A 19,505-nucleotide genomic window follows, 5' to 3' on the forward strand; every position below is an offset into this window, starting at 1 on the left:
TAAGGTAATTACACTCTGCGCCCATACAAGTCCCTGTCTAGTCCAAAGCCGCACCGAGGAAATGGTCACGCTACTTCTGCCTGTTTCCCTGTTTGATCGCGTATTCTTTGGTTTTACACAAGATCGGACTATGTTCCGCCAAAATGGCAAAATTGCAAAAACAATCAACAGCCAGGATTCCCAAATGGTCACCCACTTCAGTACTAACTGGCCGGCGTACAGCTTAAGTACCACTGAGCGAACGGGAAGTGCTGCTCTCTGTACCCTATGGTCGATTGTGGAAGTAAGTGCGTAAAAATGAATTATAAAGTAGAAAACCCGAAGAAGAGTTCCCCCAGACTGTTACACCTTCAAATATGGGCGTGCCGTCTATTTACGCGGCCAACATGATATCCAGGTGGAGGCCAGGAGAACTTGCTCAGCTGAAATGTATGTCCCCAGCGAAGACGCTTTCCTATCAAAGCGTGAATGGATCGATGGCACCTACAGAAGGGATCCGGCTGATCAATGAACACCCCATACAACGTTCCAGGTAAAGAATACATGTCCAAGCCCCGGAAACCTTAACACCGATCTCCTTTCAGACCCCAGATATCGTTCACCCCAGCCACCCGGCGGAGATCATGGCTGGAATCGATGCCTTGGAACTTGGTGTTATTCGCGCCAACTCTGACATAGTTACCATATGCAATCGCCATGCTAGAACTAAGAGCTCGCGCATTTAGATTAGCGATATTGGCATGGGACTCGTTTCCAAGCCGATGTGAGTATGGCCCTAGATGCCGTTGCTTTGATCAAGCCAGAATTCTAGTTATTGAGGCGTCCGAATAGACAGTAAAATTTCATTCTGCACTATCAATCCGGTTCTATCGCCCACGGAATGTCCACTAGGTCATCAAATGAGCGGCCGAGTTACGGGTTCGGTCTGAAGACATTGTCAAAGCCACACCAGAAATGGGGCATCTAAACGGAGACAAGCCAGTTGCATCGTTTCAAATGGTCGACTGCGTACGCAGAATCTGCCGCCACTTGTTGAGAAGAAACTTATATTTACCTCCTTCAAGGTCACGACAAGCAGTAGAGTTCTCTAAGGGACCATTGCAAATGTCCTCAAATCTCCATGATAGCCAGAATTGTGGAGAGTCTCTCTAAGAGTCAGTAAGTGTATGAAGTCCGTCATGGCAGCCGTGCAAGTCTCTGCGGCATCACGTCAATGTTGGCAAGCTTTGTGGGATTCACCCATGTCCGACTTTTCAATGACTGATTTCCGCGTGAGGGTTTTCAAAAGTTCGCAACAACGCCCTGATGATAGAGAGCCTGACAGCGAAGTATGTTAATTCAAGTCGACTTCTATGATTCGGAGAGTCCGATGATTGTGCGTGTGTGTGTGTTTTTCGACGTGGGAATCGCGCTGAAGCTGGCGATTGATTGTTCCACGTGGGGAGGTTAATGAGCAACAGTCGAGCAGTTTCAAAGAACCAGCCGGAAGTCTATGGTCAAGAATTCTAAAGCTTTGGGTGTGCTTGGCTCAGTGTCAGTTGAATTCTTTGAAGGATTGAAGGTCACGTACAAAAGCCTTTGAAATACAACATTAACACGATTGATCAGTCGTAATGCGTACGTGATGTTAGTAGGTTCGATGCCCCATGCTCTCCAAGCTGGCTACGTTCCAGATGGTCCAGCATCAAATTATCCTTCGAAATGCGCGGCGACCGGCCCATGCTCAGGATGAATCAGGTGTCTAAGGCAAAGGTGACCCAAGATAGGCGGCGACGAAGAAAAGTTATCTGATGCTGGGGTATGCTTCACCTCTCGGGTTTGAGATGGAGACTCATTGTCTCTGGCGTGGACACAAGGACTCCAACCAAAGACCACTTATAGGGTATATCAGGATGAAGAGAGCTTCCCTGAGGAGGCATATGGCTGCCTGTACCAGGCCAACGGAAGTTTTGTGAGTGTTCTCGCTGAAAGATCTCCAGAAAGTCTCAAAATGCTTTTGTGCGGAAGGCCGATCGTAAACAACTTGAAGGCACTAGAAATTATCGTGACTGAAGAACCGATCCATGATCAAGTACATTGCGGAGAGTGGATTGATTGGTGAGGGATCTGGAGGGCTGAGGCAGATTATCTTCCAAGAAGATTGAACTTCATAAATCTGTGTATAAAATGAGCGCTCTAGGTCCCCCGTGACGACGTTGAAACCCACAATTTGATTAGACAATCACCAGCATCCGGAGTCACTAGGGCTTCCAGAGGACCTCGTCCATCAGAAACGGAAGGACTGGTCGCCGAACCAATTTCAGCTTTTTTCAGCAGATCTGGCAGTGCGAGCATCCATTGTATTAGGTTTCGGTCATTTGACATCATACGAGTCGCCTACCTTTAGAACCATGACTCATTGCCGCCGTCGAAGGAATAACGTCGGAGCAGATTTGGATCCTTCTCACCAGTTGGACCGACAAAATGGTTGACGGGAAAATAACCAAGAGGACGTGGCGTGAAACCGTTCGCGGCGTTTGGCAAAATTCTGTTGAAACCATTTCCGTCTATCAAATGTTCGGTAGGGGCATCGGTATGGTCCTCTCGAAGGAGAGACTTCGTGTCCCATACTCTCCCATCATTGGATCTGCTAGCAGTTAGTCGCCATCGAGTAAAAACCTTGTGTTTGGGCCATATTGATCAAGCTAGTTGAAAATTTCATCCAAGCGATCATGGTTCCCGTCATCAAACATGTTCAGGTTTCCAGGGCTGAGGGTCTTGGTGGACTGGATACTACGGTTAGAAGTTGATTTTGGCGTTCGAGGCTTCCTCCGCGCTGACGGTATGTCAAATGTACATTCACGAGCAGGCAGCGTACAATGTCGATAAGGTGTTGACTCTTCGATGCGACACGCACGGAGGGCTGATCTTAAAGGATCTGAAGATACGAAAAAGTACAACGAAATACTCCAGGGAAGAAGAGAAGACAAATACTGGAAGATACGAACATTCTCGGGGCAAGATCCTCAAAGGCATAGACAAGCACAGGTGAGCACCGCCAGTTATTGAACGCTTTCTCGCGTCCTTCTATCGTCGATGTCAGCTCGAGCACCAGCACTATATGATAGGGGCGGCTTACTTGGATCGGGTCCAATCCGATGATCCACAAACTACTAGAACCGTCCTAGAGATCCCTAGGGAACGTCCTTGTATGTGGCTATGCTCTCGTATGACATTGAGCTATCAATATCTTTCCAATGGCCGGCACTTGTCGAAAGTCGAACGCACCAACCGATAGGAGTTGAAGGTTGATCTCGCACTTATTTGATCAGCAGCCGAGAGTTCATCAATGGAAAGACTATCCTGCTTGGCGTTGAAGTCTTGAGAAACTTGGCCATGCCGCCGGAAGGTGCACCTCGGGTAAGAGGAAGTAATCGACATCGACGACAACTATATGAATCCTTGAGCACATCTCACGACACCAGGCTGCCTCCGAACCTAGACCACGCATTGGCCAGCCACCTATCAAACCCCCGGTCAGCGCAGGAGAACAAGTCAATATGGTATCTTGAACGTACTCTCATGAGCATTGACATGACCTGGAAATGGACCAGCTTCTTCGGGCGTATATACCCGAACTGTGACCTGGAAGCCTTGTACATTTGACAGCTCGGGTCCTAGAATCCAAGTATCAGTTCCTGCAATGGACTTTGTCTATGGCAAAATACCTTATCGGGCCAGGTATGGTATGTAAAGCTCAGGCTTAAGGGATTCTTACGGTATTGCTCTACCGGCCTCTCGTCTGCTCGTGTGGCAGATGCGCCAGCTCGTCCTAGAAGTTTGCGGAATTCAGGATCAAATCCAGGCAGATACTTCTCCAAGACTGGTCATCCTCTTGGCCGGCTTGTGCGACTTGGTTCCGTGCGTCATTCTGGCACCTCCTGACATCAGTCCCCCCGTCTTTTTTTTTCTGATAGACTCAGACGTTTTCTTTCAGCACCTCTCCGTTTCTGACACACGTTCATAAGTGTCGAGGGCAAATTCGAGTTTCGTAATTCTGTTTGGAAAACTAATCGCTTAATCGGTCGTCTTGCCAGTACAGTCGCCGGATTCGCCAAACGGTCAATCGTCTCGGTGCAGACATACCCAGCCTGGCCTCCTGAACTGGGTGGAGGAATTATACATGGTTGTCCTAGTAGATTCGGACTGAGTGGCGACAGGCGGCCCCGTTGACGAATACGATAGGCTCTCTCCTCCACTCATTTACAGCGCCAGAGCACTCCTTCAGTTCAAGTTGCACAAGTTTGACACATTCACTTTCCAGTTCAATCTGCGATACCAGCCAGTAAACTCCCCACAACAGTCAACACAGGTGCATATCCCCAATGATTCCATTGACCACCACCTATCTGAGCAATAGACACAAACCCATCGACATACGCAACAGCACTAGCCGCGATCGTAATCCAACCTAAGGCCTTGTTCGTTCCAAAGATGACGGCCGCATACATGGCGACGCCCATGAAGACGTCTCGCACACCGTAGATGATCATGAGGTTGTCGACGAGATTTCTGGCTTCGGGGGATGCTGGGAGCGGAAATTGGAAGATTTCAAGACCGCTTCGAGGTCGGACCATGGCGTTGGCGCCAATGGCGACCCAGATGAGGGCTATCAGGTTGGCGGCGCCTTTTACATATGGCGATTGTGAGAGAGGCTGAGGCATTACTTTTGCTATCGTTTCCCAACACGTGACAGTATTGGTGATGAATCGGTGATGAAGAGTGAAAGAGGAGGCAGTGGCAATACTGTATTACTGTTGATTCATTTCACAATCGGGATTTTGGGCTGGAAATAAGATTCAAGCTGTTGATCAACAAGGGAAAGGGAGGTCTAGGGGCTGCTGGCAATGCCAACATATATAACATCGTGAGTTCTTGGGTTTCTAGGCTCGGGGTGAAGGACTCCGGACTCCGCATCGTCTGCAATAAAGTAAGGGTTAAGGGGATGGGGTTAAGGTTCGTAACCCCGTGCTAAGAACATTTAGGCCGGGCAGAGTCCAGGCAGCAGGCGAGGCTTTACTCAATTTGAAAAGTTGAAACTAGGGGGATGCCGCACTGGTTCACATGGCCTTTCATGTTGGTGCCAGATAGGAGATCAGGATTTCGATATGGATAAGGATCAAATCCTCATGGTCGATCATGGATCACCGAAGAAATTAAGGTTTCATCCGGCTGTTTGGATTGCGAGGAATGTGAGGAATGTGGCTGTGGGTAGCAATCTGTCGAACAAGGGGAGTTATCAACACAGGCTCCACCACTGAAACACTGGTAGAAGGTTTCCATAGATAACAGCATTCCTGATGGTTGTTCTGCACAACGAGACCTCCGCAACGTCTATAAAGAGGACGTCAGGAACGCAACAAGTAGACAGAAAAGCAATACATCTCGGGTCGCACCTTGTTTGACACAATCATGAAAAATTGGAAGCCGCAGGCTTTATCGAACTGGAGGCTACGTATGGCACGTAGAGGAGATGGCAGAAGCGGTGGAGAAGGTTTTCGCTTGATTCCTGAGCAATGAAGTTACCAAATCTATTAGATGGCAATCGAATTTGAGTGCTCAGAAGTAACCCCAGTATTACCGAGATGCTACAATTTTCAGAAAGGTAGTTCTCCTAGTAGACTTCTTGGGGGGAGATCATGAGTCGTGAGATCAAGCTACCGACTGTAAACTAAAGAGGAGGACATGATAGTAGAGCCAGCTTTACATATTACACAGGTAGGACAGATCTCGCATGTCTTCTCTCCAATCCACCCGAATCCTTTCAGGTCTTTGATCTATCATCTCGACATTCGAAGATCGGATCTGCCAGATCTTTTCTACTTACAAGGAGATGATGACGGACAGGACATGTTATGAAAACGAAGCATTATTCCTGAAATTCTTCTTCCACTTCCCAGGCAAGGTCCAACTCTATCAGCCGATCACCTGTCCAATATGTTTTCAGTCCAAGGAAATGTTGTAAGTACATCCAAGCGAAAATTCCTCAGCCGTTGTGGCTACCCTTCTTTATCGCCAGAGATGTGATCATATCTTACCCAGGTCTTCCGTGACAGGATGGTGTGGTGGGCTTCGTCTACTGGCAACACAGGCGCTGTTGATTCATGTGTATCTCTGGGTTGGCTCGATTGGATCTAAATATATCCATCGCGAAGCGTGACACAGATCAATTAGCTTAGCAGCAGACTTTTCAAAGGCGAAAATCATCACCAAAGACATCGACGTTACAAATGCAGACAACGTACAAGATGTCCGAAGTTAGCGACGAATTGGGGAGTATAAATTCCTTCTCTGCTCCACGGGAATGGTGTGCAAGGAGCCCTCCCTAACCATCCCACCTGATCTTTTCCACCGAACAGTCGATGTCGGCGCAACAGGTTCGTTCCCATGCGCACAAGCTGCGGCGATGGATAATTTGAAAGTTCGTTCTCTCCGAGTTTGTATCACCCGTTGGACTCCCTCCACAGGCGTATGGTAGAGCAGAAGAACGGCGGTGGCATTCTCATCGTTGCGTCTGGCAGTGATCATATAGTCGTGTATCCTCAACCTCATGCAGCATACGCCGCTTCGAAAGCTGCAGTTTTACAGTTGACGCGATCTCTGGCAGCCGAGTTGGCGGTCCGTGGGATTCGAGTCGACAGTATTAGCCCTGGCTATATGGATATTTTTCTCAATTATGGTCCTGGCATTGGGGGAATGGGGGAGACATGGCTTTCTCAGGCTTCAATGGGACAATTCGGTCAACCCCCTGAACTTGTCGGCCCCATTGTTATGCTGTGCGGTTGCGCTGCCAGTGGCATCACAGGAGCAGATATCATTAATGATGGTGAGACGATTATTTTCCCGTATCATGTCTTTTGGCCATTTTCCCGGCGGACTCTGCTTGTTCGAAATTGGAAAACACATTCTCTGAGTGCCTCATTACAGCTTGGCTTTGCGACCAAACCTGAGACAGAAAATCCTCAATATCAGTCAGTAGAACCTCTGGCTGTTCCATTGCAGCAAAATGTCCTCCCTACATTGTCGCTCCTGCGTCAATTTTCACTCTTTTGAGAAGCATGGGTATTCTGCACGCACCTCGCTATGCCTTGTGAACCACACCAGATTTCCCGTCGTTGCTGCCCAGGATTTGGGGACGGGAGCAATTTCTTTGGGAAACCAGGAGTACCCAAACGGCTTGTGGCAGTAATATTTGGGATCACTGTGAACCATATATCGTTTGGGCCCTTCTGAAAATATCTTTCGATAGTCCTCTTCACGTCTCTCTGCGGGGGTCGTCTCAACGAGTTCCTGTATTGCTTGAGTAAGTTTCCGAGACAGAGAATATCTACCTCTGTTTGGAGAGACTCGATCGAACAGACACTTACGTACCTGGCGATATGGATAGACGGCGCGGGGAAAAGTCTCTGTCAGCCAGTATAAAGTGACAGATTCCAAGATCTGATCCAGGGAAGGCGGTTTGTCGGTCCATTTCAGAAATTTCTCTCCAACCCTAATGAAGAAAAAAAGGTCCAAATCAGTTCGGTTTGATACCCGGAAGATCGCAATGCGAGGTAAACCAGTAGACTGACCAGGCTAGAAGGGCCAGTGGACTTGCAGATAAAGCAAAGCCTATCGTGGCCGGTCGCGTTGAGTGTTCGATCGCGTATCCAGTACCAAATTTCGCGAAATTATCACCTCTTTCCAAGCCCTCCTTTTCGAAGACGTCTAGATCGAGATGGCCATGTGTAGCCACGTCAGGACAGGGAATGACGCAGAAGTTGACTGTCGGCCCAGTATAATCAGTCATGATCGTATTCGTGAGCCGTATTCAATGCAATGCTTACGATGGAGTGCTGTTCGACTCGGTAAGCAGAAGGGCTTTTTTGGGGTTACAGGTTACCTTCCATACCTTTACAAGAGTCATAAAGACTAGCCATGATCCGCGTCGTGTAACTGCCAATGTCGCCACCTTGGACAGCGTAACCAGATCCGAATCCCAGCCCTGCCATGAGTTTATGCAGCAGACGCGCAGAATCTTCAAGCTTCCAATCCCTTTCCAACGGTGGCGTATCAGAAAATGCATATCCTGGAAGCGATGGGATAACCACGTGGTAGGGCAGTTCTCTGGGAGAATATCTCTTTTTCAGTATCGACAAAATGTCCAGAAATTCAAGGAAGCTCCCTGCAAGGCGTTAACAGTCATAGTGGGTCAGATAAATTGGTTGATAGGCCGTCGTTTCCTGCGAAACTGGCTGACTGACCTGGCCACCCGTGCACACACATTAATGGAATCGCATCCTGCCTTTCCGAAAACAAGCAGGCGAAGTGCACCTTGTAGACACTACCATCATCATCCACAAGCTGCGTTGTAAAATTGGGAAAGCTGTTAATTCGCGCCTCGACAGATCGCCTGGTAACACAACCAATTTTTGTGAGCTTCGACTCTGGGACTAAGATCCCGGTCATGCCACGGCAAAGGGGACACATACCATTCAAAACGGCTTTCCCAGTATGCTTTGGCATCTGACATCCACTGATAAATAACTCCGAATTTTGCATCTGCACGCAGATTTTCATATGTCTTGGGACCGAGTTTTGAAACACGGAGCTGGGTTTTGAGATCTTGTAAGTCAGATTCGGGGATTTGAACGGTGAATTCGGAGACTTCGAGCGAAGCATTTGATGGGACATTGGAGTATTTGGCCATGGCTGTCTGTATTTGGGGAGAAGTCGACGATCGGGCCAAGTTCGCCCCAAATATCACTAATGGTGTTTTGCTATACGCGCTTCCTCCAACAGCGAAATCCAAGAGATCTTCAGGCCAAGACGGGAGAAAGGAGGGCGGCTCTGATTTGTGAGACACGCGTATTGATATGTTCAAGATCACTAGACCGGATTTCATGCTTGATTCTTCCCTCCCGGTGCGGGCGAATCGCACCTGGTGTGACTCTATTCTTCCCAGGGTGCATTAGTCTACGAAAACCCGTCGCAGTTTTGACGGTTGAGACCATGGGCGGCAATAATGGATCATTGATGTTTTCGGGCCCGAAGAAGTGAGATCATTCCCACCAATCACTGTGGGCTAGAACCGTGCCAACTCCTCGAAGCTATTCAGAAGCTTTTCTCCTATCGAGATGATCTCTGAGACATGACGACACATGCACGGTTGGACAATCCGACCTGTTGTTTGAATGAGCCTCGTCCGTATACTGTGGCAGGGCCCCTGTCCTAAAGCGTTGAGAATGGTTTCGCCCAAGCTTTCAAATGCGTCGGTCATACACAAACCAATCAGTGCGCATTCTTGCGTTCGATGCGCTGAGCGCAAGGTCAAATGCGATAGGCGACAGCCTTGCGACGCTTGCATGAGACACAACGTGGAATGTATTTTTCGTGAATTACCACCGCCTCGGCGCAGAAAGAAGCCCACCAAGGAAGAAATCTTGATTGCGCGTTTAAAGCTATACGAATCAATACTCCAGGAGAAAGGCATTGAGTCACAAGAATTGCCAACACAAGTCTCCAAGACCAGTGGATCAGGTGAAAAAAGGGATCCCGATGCTGGCTTCGTGGCAAATGATATGCTGCAATTGGTGACGCCTGAGCTAACACGTTTTGAGCCGGAAGAAGGCATTTCCAAACCGCAGTTAGTGTATGGAGAAGGCCGTTCCAAATTCCTTGACAAGTATGTTTTTTGGGCAGTCTTTGCCAGAACAATGCTGACGATTGAACAGTGATCTATGGACAAGGGTAATAGAAGAGGTAGGGCTGTTCTTGTCATTTTTACTTTGTGTTCACCAAATTTGACCACTCGATAGCTGATCAGTCTACCAGTTCCGAGAACCAGGAGATGCTTTGGGAAACTCGTCAGACAATGATAGCGAAGCAGAAGCAGAAGCAGTTGAGAAAGAAGATATGGATGACAGTGCAGGTGTTGTGCTAAGCCTGAGTCCAGTGCAGAACAGCGGCCGCAAATGTCCACACCCACCCACAGATCACATACTTGAGCTGTGGCGGATCTTTTTAGAAAGGATCAATCCGCTCTTTAGGGTCGTACATGTCCCTACTTTACAAAGAGCTCTCCAGGTGGCTATTTCGAACCTCAAACGGATTCCGAGAAACCTTGAGGCAATTCTCTTCGCAATCTACAGCGCTTCGGTTATGTCGCTGGATGAACATGACTGTGAACGAAGATTTGGCCAGTCACGCAAGACTCTCCTATCACGGTACATCCAAAGCACTAAAGTATCTCTATTGCGAGCAAAGTTCATGGGGACCACAGACCTTGTCGTGCTCCAGGCTTTTCTCATCTACCTTTTATCCGTCCGCCATATCTACGATTCGCGTACATTATGGACCTTGACAGGAGTTGCAATTCGCATAGGAGAAGGCATGGGTCTGCACCGTGATGGCACCTTTCTAGGACTCCCCCCTTTTGAGACGGAGATTCGACGTCGTACATGGTGGGAAATGAAGATGCTCGACCAGAGGACCGCGTATGTCAGCGGTTCGAGTATATTCGATGATGTCGACATGCAGGGACGCACACCCAAGCGGCCTGCAAATATTAACGACGATGAGTTATTCCCCGGCATGCCCTCACCACCTCGGGAGTCGAACAAAGTGACAGACATGTTCTTCTGTGCCATGAGATCGGAATTCAAAAGCTTCTGGATCAACTATGCGGCCAGGAAGCGACAGCAGGGGAAAAGTGATGATCTCTGGGACAACTACGAGTCAAGGGATGAAATGAAAGAGAAAGACACCGCCATTGACGAACTGGAACAAGTCCTCGAATCCAAATACGTTCGTTACTGTGACCCTTCGCAACCGATCCAGCTCATGGCCATGCTCTTCGCTCGATTTTCCATCAGTTCCATGCGTTTCATGGTCCATCATCCACGAAGGTGGAAACACGTCCAGAAAATCTCCAGCTCTGAACGTCAATATGTCTGGGACTTGTCCGTCAAGCTCCTTGAACAGTATAACATGCCCCGAACCAGTCCGCAACTGAAACTCTTCTCCTGGCAAGTAGCCTTCTACTTCCAATGGCAAGCTTTCATTCACGTCCTGGATACCCTTTGAACCACTCCGCTGATGCCCGAAGCCGCCAAAGCCTGGGCTCTGATTGAAGAAATATACGAGGTTTTCCCCAGACCTGGCAGCTAACACGAAAGAATATATCCACGTTGCAGTTGGAAATCTGTGTTTGAAGGCTTACAATGCTCGTGAGGCTGCACTGGTGGCACAAAGCAACGGAGACACGCCCATGCTGGTACAAACTACGCCACGATACATCACAACGCTTCGTGGACAACGTGAAGCAGCGAGTATTCGCCGACAAGAACGCAAAACGAAAATTCGAAAAACGACAGAATCACATGTATCGAAGACGAGCGAGATTTCTTCTCCTGCCCGTGTTTCAAAGGACCAGCTCACAAGCCATCTTACGTCTGACCATATAAACCACCTAGTGGATCGGGATCCATATGACAATGCACTACTGTTTCTGCAAAATCTTTCCTCGTTCGACCAACCAAAAGTGGTCATCGACACCGGTACAGGCACGGGCACATTTTTGTCGTCATTTTCTGGCGGTACTGTCAATGGAGGCTTCTTCTCCGGCCCTGAGAACATGGAGATAGATACAGGTGCACTTGCAGTTGATCTCATGCTTGCTCCAAGTAGTACTGGTGGTTCACATTCTCTTTCTCCTTCTGCTTCTGTTGATCAAGCACAAGTACAAGCACAAGCAATCGACTGGACACGATGGGATGCTCTGCTTGGAGAAGACCCGAATAATAATATGATGCTGCCGCCACTGTTTATGACCGAATTGCCAGAATAAACACAGCCTGCATGGTAGTAAGATAGAATGATCCTCGATTCTAATCCTTCCTGCCAATCATTTGATCAATTTGTCCCGATACAAGTAAAGGTAAACAAACCGAAAAAGGAACGAGTCAGGGGATTCAAGTTCTTAAATTTCATGAGCTGTGCAGAGGTGTTCGTCGCTTGGATTTACTCTTCAAATGGGTTAGCTGCATTTTCTCTCTTTCTTTTCCTTTCCTTGTCACACCTCATACCGTTCCATCCTCAATGCCACGGTTCATAGCGAAAGTATATGGCCTGGGTGTTGCTTGACAGATCCTGAGAGACATGACGGTATATCCGCTACATGTGCCTTGCTGCTCTCATATTTGGACGAAGACTCACTCATGACTCTGGTCTGGTCATCTGGATCTTTGTTGTGAAGACGTTACCTTCACGCGGCTTTCCAACACCAGCTCTGGCGTCTTTTGTGATCCTCAGACCCTCCGGATTATTTCATCCGTTACCCCAGCATTTCCACATCAAGACCAATGGCTCTCATGAACAGATTGACATTACCAAGTCTCACACTCGACATTTCAGCAGGTAATGTCTTGCTCTGCAGGACAGTCTCCATGACCCTATCCTTGACACCGATGACCAATCTCTGCTGCTGTTCGGGGCTAGCACCAATGCCCACCGCGGCCAAAAACTGCCAAACATACATGTCGTCGCCAGAATTGACGGGCCCAGGAAATAGGGAACTAAAGAGCGGCTCCAACATATCAAAAAGTCGGCTGTATAATGTCGTCCACTGTTGCCAATCTTGATCGGCAACCGAGCCGGTTTCTTTGACCAATTCTGCCCGGCTCAGGAGGATTGTCATCATGCCCAGGCCAATCTTGGTTTGCGCAACAGTTGCCAGATTAGTATGGTCGATCAAAAGTCCCAGCAGTCCAATGACAATGTTGATAGGTGCTTCACTGATATAGCCTAGCAAACAAGGCATGACAGCTTGAGAAAATAATTCAATCTCTTCACGTACGTGTGGAGGTGGTTGTGTATCTCCCGGTGCCGGACGTGCATCTTTCACCACATCCAGTTGATCCAGGTGGATCACAATCATCGTCAAAATGGTCACTCGTTGCTCCTGGTCGATCTGGCGAAAAACGCGAGGAATGGCCTTTTTACCTTTGGCGAATGAAAGGAATGCAATGAAAGGATGTACCACCGATGATCCAGGCACTATCGGATCGAGAACCTTGAGATCTTGCCAGAGAGTCTTGTTGAGCCCTTGCATCTTTTGGTGCCACTCCAGGTGAGCTTGAATCGAGTCGGCATCACCTTCGGTGGGAGGTGGAGGCATTTGTCGTTCGTTGTCCTCAAGACGCATCAAGGTCGTATAAACAGCCTCAATGTTCTTCAAGATGGTCTTTCGACCACTTGACCCCTCGCCACTCGCCGTCGCCCTTTTTCCATTCGTTGGACGGATTTCAGGATTTTCTTGTCTCTTGATGTTCAGCAATGGTTTCGGTGTCTTGGCGTTGCTGAACGATATTTTCCCCAAGCTGCCTTCGATGATTAGTTGTTTATTCTTGGGCTTGAGTTTGGCAGCCTCGACTGCACGTTGCACTTGTTGTTGCATTCTTTGCATGTGGTTATCTCCATTGAGATGTTGTCTTCTGCCACCCATGCGCGTACCAGTGTGAAGCAGGTAGGTCTGTGCAAAATGCCCTAGTGGTTGAGTTGGATGTTGTCTCGGAGCTCCCCGGATTTGGCTGTAGACTTGATAATAAAAATCCTCATTAAGTGCGGCTTCCGGGTTCGGATCGGCCGAATTCCCCGTGGCGGTCACCAGTTGTTGAAGTTGAATTCGAGTAATGAAATTCTTGTCTTGCGGTGTCATCAGACCATTTCCCCTGGACAATAAGAAGATTTTGTGATTCCTTTTAGCTCGTTTAGCGTCTTCTTCCAAGTAAGCACGTCGTTGACCTTCCGACAGTTCCATCAGCTGCTGAGGATGAGCGATGATGGGTACAGCTCCGGACTGTGGCGGTCCGCTCCGTGGCATGCTGTGAACTCGTTCTATACTTGGTTGTGGTGAATGACGAGCCCGGTTAGGATTCTGAAGGATTTGCCGGGGCTGCTGAGGTTGACGTGGTTGAGAAGGCATTCGACTGTGACGCATCGGGCTGACAGAAGGAGGAGGAAGTTGTGGTGGCTGCTGCTGCTGTTGAATCGGTCCTCCAGGTTGTGATTGTGGCGTTGGTTGATATGGCTGATGCGGAGGAGGTTGTTGCATGTGTTGGGCTGGAAATTGGAAAGACTGCGGCGGCGGTTGAGGGAACGGTGGTTGTTGCCCCTGGGACTGAGCCAGCAGAGCAGCTTCGACCTCTTCCAAGCTCATCTTTTTGACGTCGGAGGACGCTGCAGGGGCTGAGGCGGAAGGAGCTGGTGCGCTGGTTCGAGCTGTGCTGATGCGATTATCACCAGATGGAGTTGAGCTGTGAGATTTTGAACCCCATGCTCCCGATTTTGCCTGAATATCTGGGATATAACCAGGATCTTGATATTTCTCGTAACCAGTCTTCTTCGGCTTCGGAGGTGGGACAGGGGCAGCTTGGTGTAAAGTAGGGTGCTGTAAATTGAAGCGCAGGTGTTCTTCGTCGATGGCGTCGGAGACTTGAGCTGTATTTCCAAAGAAATCGAAGTTTTTTCCCACGTTGCCTTGATCGGTGGCACCCTCAGCACCTCCACCAAAGGTATCATCATTAAAATCATCTCCAGTTTCCTCGAGTTGATCGCCTAAGCCGTCGTAGGTGTCTTCGAAATCGAGACTGAAGTGGAAAATATTAGCACTGGTGTATATCGGTCCCTGTTCAACTTACATTTCTTCCTCATTGCCTTGAAAAGCTTGCAACTTGCGAGCTTTCGCAACCTCGTTGAAAGGATTGGTGTGCTCGAAGATACCCTTGCTTTCGCCTCCGGACTTGTCCCTTGGGAGCGTTGAATCGAAGCCAAAAAAGGACATGACGAAGGTAGAAAGAGGCCAATACTGGTGATGCTCGTAGATATCAAAAAGTCCGATGTTGCTGATGTTGTCCCAAGTTTGCTCTCTACTTTACCCCACGCCGGCTCGTTTCTCGACAGGGTACCAAATCGGTGGCGGTGCGCATGTTATAGCGGGAGACGGGTTTCTGTGGCAAGCGAGGACAACAGTCTGCTATGAGATTGTAGCCGATGGTTGAATATATAATAATCGCGCAAATGAGATGCAGGCGAGGGAATGATGAAGGACTCGGATTGCATTGTACAATGGAAAGCAAGTGTGGGTGTAGAGACCTAATTAATACCACACTGTATCGACAATACGGGGAATTTATCCCGCTCTCACTCTAGAAGAAGAGTGTGTGGTCAAATATCGGCCCTGGAATTCTTCCTGCCTAACTAACAACTAGTACGGAGACTGTCTTAGCTAAACGGCATGCCTCCCACCCAACAGGATCCCCCTCGGGCCAGACAGATCCATTCCCGCCTCACGGCCCCCCAAAACTCTCTCGTTTCACGTCTGCCGAAAATGCTTGCGCGTCGTCCGTCACCCTTTTTTACGTCTGCAAACCCTCGTCTTAGACCCGGTCTTCTTCCTCAAGTCCAACCTGGAACTTCGGTCTATACACTCAAATGTCGTCCTAGTCACCCATCTTTCTTGTATTCCATTCTTCTTAGGGATCTTGTGATTGAATTTCTTTGTTTCCGCCATTGCCAACAATATATTGTCTTTCGTCAGCAAACTTGGAAGGCCTCGTTCATTCCACTTCTACAGCCACAAACCGATCGCTTTTCGCCTTGCAACCAAATTCTTCTCTACCGTCTCTACTGCCCATCACGTACCGACGTCGTTCTACCGACCTAACCTCTGATTCCTATCGCGCCAATATCGCTACCTGAGTAATCCCGTTTGCAACGATATCCGCAACCTCAAGCCTTCTGCGCCCTCCGAAGCGATAACATGGCTACAGGCACGGGGAGATACCTCCGTTATATACTATTTGCCATATTTGTAAGTGGCGTACAGAAAATGAACAAGATCTGGAATTGACATGAACCAGGGCATTGCAATTCTCTACTTTATTTCCACCTCATCATTACCCTCCTATGCGCAACCTCTCACGTCGGGTGGGACATTTCCTTGGGAACAAGTCCACACCGAGAAGACCAATTCCAATCCTAATGAAATATCCGATACGTTCTCCTCGACCCAGCCTTCCTCCAGTCCTCCAGACACCACGCCGTTGGAATCCATAACCCCGAATAACCTTCCTGTGGTCCCTTCCGAACTTTCACCTTCGGCATCTGGTGAACGTGTCAATGCTACCTTTGTGACCTTGGCCAGAAATACGGACATCTGGGAAATTGCCCGTTCCATCCGACAAGTCGAGGACCGATTCAACAGAAACTATAACTATGATTGGGTTTTCCTGAATGACAAGCCATTTGATGAGCAATTCAAAAAGATCACCACTTCACTTGTCTCGGGCAAGACTCATTATGGACAGATCCCCACCGAAAATTGGTCATTTCCTCCTTGGATCGATCAGAAGAAGGCCGAGGCTGTTCGAGAAGACATGCGTCGGAGAAAGATCATTTATGGTGATTCGATCAGCTATCGACACATGTGTCGGTTTGAGTCAGGCTTCTTCTTCCGACATCCTCTGTTGAACCAATTCGAGTATTACTGGCGAGTTGAACCAAGCATCGAGCTTTTCTGTGATATTCATTACGACCCTTTCCGCTATATGAAGGAGAACAAGAAGAAGTACAGTTTTGTCCTCAGCTTGTACGAATACGTCGAAACGATTCCGACCTTGTGGGAGAGCACCAAAAAGTTTATCAAGGCACATCCGGAGCATATTTCCCCCGACAATTCTATGTCGTTTTTGAGTGATGACGGGGGCGATACGTACAACAAGTGTCATTTCGTGAGTTACAGCTTTACTCCGCCTGCCTATTATTTCTAATGTTGGCAGTGGTCAAACTTTGAAATCGGTAACCTCGACTGGCTCCGGTCGAAGCCTTACATCGACTTTTTTGAATCTCTCGACAAGGACGGTGGCTTCTTTTACGAACGATGGGGTGATGCTCCTGTCCACTCGATCGCTGCGGGCCTACTCCTCCGAAGAGAAGAAATCCACTTCTTCAACGATATCGCATATTATCATGTCCCATTCACCCATTGTCCGACAGGAGACGACCTTCGCCTTAAACTCCGTTGCCATTGCAACCCCGCTGACAACTTTGACTGGAAAGGTTACAGCTGCACATCTCGATTCTTTGATTTGAACAAAATAGCCAAGCCCGAGGGTTGGATGGATCAAGTATGACTATCCGCAAATAAGACAGAAGGAGTCGCTTTGGGATGGGAGATCTGGCAATATTCGTGCATATCATTCGGCGTTGGGTTGGTCATGATGATGATTTTAATGAAGATTCCCCGGACGAGACGTAAGATTCTCGCCGCGGCAGAAAGATTGGCTGAATGGCACGAAAAAGGATTGGAGCGGGATGAAGCTGAGAGGTAATCGAAAGGGATACTGAATTTTGACACCTGCAGAATCCTCGCTTACCTTTGATACGACTGGTCGAATCTTCACTGGCTTGGGTTTCACACTATCCAGGGCGACGTAACAAGCTTCCACGAGAAACCCTCGTCGGAGTGTCCGATTGGTCACCGTTGCTCATCCACCTTTGATGTGAGAAGGTCGCTTCACTTGGACAAATTTCACTATCGCTCGTACCTAGAACATGGGATCGGCGTGCGCTTGTTTACGACATGGCTTTTCTTTGAAGGCGGACTGGGAATTTGAACGACGCAAATAAAAACTAGGAAGAGAGAATCAGGATCGAGCCGCGATGAAGGAGCAGTCCACGATATCTGTTCTCGATTCTGTGTGATTGTAGAAACGGGAGCATGACAATAGGATATGAAAGTGAACACGGTCGGAGTTTGGGGCAGAGATTACAGCGTCAAAAGTCAATGTCAGCATCGGAACAGCAATACAGGGTATCAAATCTTAGCTACTGTGTAAACCTTAAGTATGTACAGAGCAATGAAATTCAAATCCAAACGCAATGCAGTCCCGTGCAAAGGAGCTGAACCCATGACACATGGGATAACTGGTTCCACTGGTGTATTCGGATCTCGACTAATATGAGAAGGAGCACTTTTTCAATGCTACGATCATTGTATATGTGTACACATTTTATCGTGCCATGTGTACCAATCGATACGTAGGTATCTTTGTTGTATATAATGTACAGTCAAGTCCAAGTCCAGGTATGGAGAAGGTCCATCTCGTCCTCTCCCGAAATGAAACGATCCTGGTTCTTCGCTTTCGCTTTCTTTTCTGGCATAGGGGCGGGCATTGTTATTCCTTACTCCTGGCTCATGGCTATACACTTGTGACTGCTCCTCTTCTTTTTTCTGTGAACCGGTCTGAGACGAAAATCTCTCTATCAGGCAGTATCAAAGCCGGAAAGGGGCCTATCTCAATAGGGCAATTGGATCGTGGGATGAATGTTTCGATATGGTGTATTTGGTCGACAACGAAGTCTTCCATTGGAGATGGACTGGTGCTGGATCGAAATGGACTCGATTCGACCGTTGCTTTCAAGCTGGATCCAGAGTCTCTATGGTGCAGACCCAGCACTCAACCAGCTGCGTGCGAGAGAATACCGCCTTCCCATCCTCAAATTCTTGTCCCATTTGTCCAGACTTACTCATTGATCACCCATATTTCAATCGGTTTTTGGTTTCTTCGTGCCGTATTTCGACCGACTAGTCGCTCGATTCGGGACACCGCCCTGGCGCAGGAGACGTCAGTATCCATTGCTCATTTGTCTAGAAACGAGCTTCTCCTTAAACAAACAAGACACAGATGAAATCCAGTGCACGATGATGAGCATGGAACTTACCAAATCAAAAGCCCCCCGAACAAGATGATATCTGACACCCGGACAATCCTGAGACCTGCCTCCTCTCACCAGCACCACGCTGTGTTGCTGCACATTATGTCCTTCTCCGGGAATGTACGCGGAGACGATCTTGCCGGAACTCAGTCTCACCTTGGCAGTCTTGCGTTGGCCGGAATTGGGCTTCTTGGGCTTCGTGATGCCAACTTTCAGACACACGCCTTTCATCTCCGGTCGTTGCTCGGCGGCCAGGGCGGGCGAGACGGCATGGCGGGCTTTCTTGGGGTGTCGACCTTTGGTGCGGACTTGGTTCAGGGTCATGGAGGGTTTTGGGGTTGTGGTGAAGAGACGAGGGCGGGAGATGGAGGGCGTAGAACGTAGCGTTCGCAGGGAAGGTATTGTGGTTGGGTTTGGGTTTGAGATGGCGAGACGCGTTAGGGCGCGCAAGGCGGAGGGAGAGGGAGTTGGTGGCATTGTGAGAGGAGACAGGAATGATGGAGACGGTGTTTGACGGATAGTAACTAGAAAATAAACCCAAGTTTTTGCAGAGAAGCTGGCTCCGGTGCGCTAAGCCAAATTGGGATCCTCCTTCAAGGTTGGACGCAGCCTTGCGCAAAGGAACTCGGGAATGGTGCGGACCTATAGTCCTTCTGCAGTAGATCTAATGCATGAGATGTGGGAAGCTCCACAATTTTTAGCTTGTTCAA

General features: G+C 48.6%; 7 protein-coding genes and 1 non-coding gene across 8 annotated transcripts; 3 read left to right on the top strand and 5 right to left on the bottom strand.

The window, feature by feature from the left end:
- Positions 1–159: 159 nt before the first annotated feature.
- On the bottom strand, positions 160–275 carry Z518_03286. Its single transcript, XR_001230609.1, has one exon. It is a non-coding gene; the product is annotated as a 5S ribosomal RNA (ribosomal RNA).
- Positions 276–4,304: 4,029 nt separating this feature from the next.
- Positions 4,305–4,703, bottom strand: Z518_03287 (uncharacterized protein; the record flags this gene model as incomplete). The annotated part of the gene is made up of 1 exon (XM_013420312.1): positions 4,305–4,703. The coding sequence occupies one exon, from the start codon at positions 4,701–4,703 to the stop codon at positions 4,305–4,307; it is 399 nt and encodes a 132-aa protein (XP_013275766.1).
- Positions 4,704–6,874: 2,171 nt separating this feature from the next.
- Positions 6,875–8,728, bottom strand: Z518_03288 (uncharacterized protein; the record flags this gene model as incomplete). The annotated part of the gene is made up of 7 exons (XM_013420313.1): positions 6,875–7,054; positions 7,117–7,268; positions 7,407–7,531; positions 7,611–7,803; positions 7,922–8,199; positions 8,279–8,431; positions 8,511–8,728. 7 exons carry the CDS (start codon positions 8,726–8,728, stop codon positions 6,875–6,877), a joined length of 1,299 nt encoding a protein of 432 aa, XP_013275767.1.
- A 535-nt stretch (positions 8,729–9,263) lies between these two features.
- Positions 9,264–11,103, top strand: Z518_03289 (uncharacterized protein; the record flags this gene model as incomplete). Its single annotated transcript, XM_013420314.1, has 4 exons — positions 9,264–9,611; positions 9,666–9,703; positions 9,753–9,780; positions 9,853–11,103. 4 exons carry the CDS (start codon positions 9,264–9,266, stop codon positions 11,101–11,103), a joined length of 1,665 nt encoding a protein of 554 aa, XP_013275768.1.
- A 184-nt stretch (positions 11,104–11,287) lies between these two features.
- Positions 11,288–11,866, top strand: Z518_03290 (uncharacterized protein; the record flags this gene model as incomplete). The annotated part of the gene is made up of 1 exon (XM_013420315.1): positions 11,288–11,866. One exon carries the CDS (start codon positions 11,288–11,290, stop codon positions 11,864–11,866), a length of 579 nt encoding a protein of 192 aa, XP_013275769.1.
- Positions 11,867–12,352: 486 nt separating this feature from the next.
- Z518_03291 (uncharacterized protein) lies at positions 12,353–14,860 on the bottom strand (the record flags this gene model as incomplete). Its single annotated transcript, XM_013420316.1, has 2 exons — positions 12,353–14,666; positions 14,718–14,860. The coding sequence occupies 2 exons, from the start codon at positions 14,858–14,860 to the stop codon at positions 12,353–12,355; spliced, it is 2,457 nt and encodes an 818-aa protein (XP_013275770.1).
- Positions 14,861–15,838: 978 nt separating this feature from the next.
- Z518_03292 (uncharacterized protein) lies at positions 15,839–17,210 on the top strand (the record flags this gene model as incomplete). The annotated part of the gene is made up of 3 exons (XM_013420317.1): positions 15,839–15,889; positions 15,939–16,808; positions 16,857–17,210. 3 exons carry the CDS (start codon positions 15,839–15,841, stop codon positions 17,208–17,210), a joined length of 1,275 nt encoding a protein of 424 aa, XP_013275771.1.
- Positions 17,211–18,624: 1,414 nt separating this feature from the next.
- Positions 18,625–19,272, bottom strand: Z518_03293 (ribosomal protein S12; the record flags this gene model as incomplete). The annotated part of the gene is made up of 2 exons (XM_013420318.1): positions 18,625–18,690; positions 18,802–19,272. The coding sequence occupies 2 exons, from the start codon at positions 19,270–19,272 to the stop codon at positions 18,625–18,627; spliced, it is 537 nt and encodes a 178-aa protein (XP_013275772.1).
- Positions 19,273–19,505: the final 233 nt, after the last annotated feature.

The sequence above is a fragment of the Rhinocladiella mackenziei genome (assembly GCF_000835555.1).
Source record: "Rhinocladiella mackenziei CBS 650.93 unplaced genomic scaffold supercont1.2, whole genome shotgun sequence".
In the NCBI taxonomy this organism is placed as follows: Eukaryota; Fungi; Ascomycota; class Eurotiomycetes; order Chaetothyriales; family Herpotrichiellaceae; genus Rhinocladiella; species Rhinocladiella mackenziei.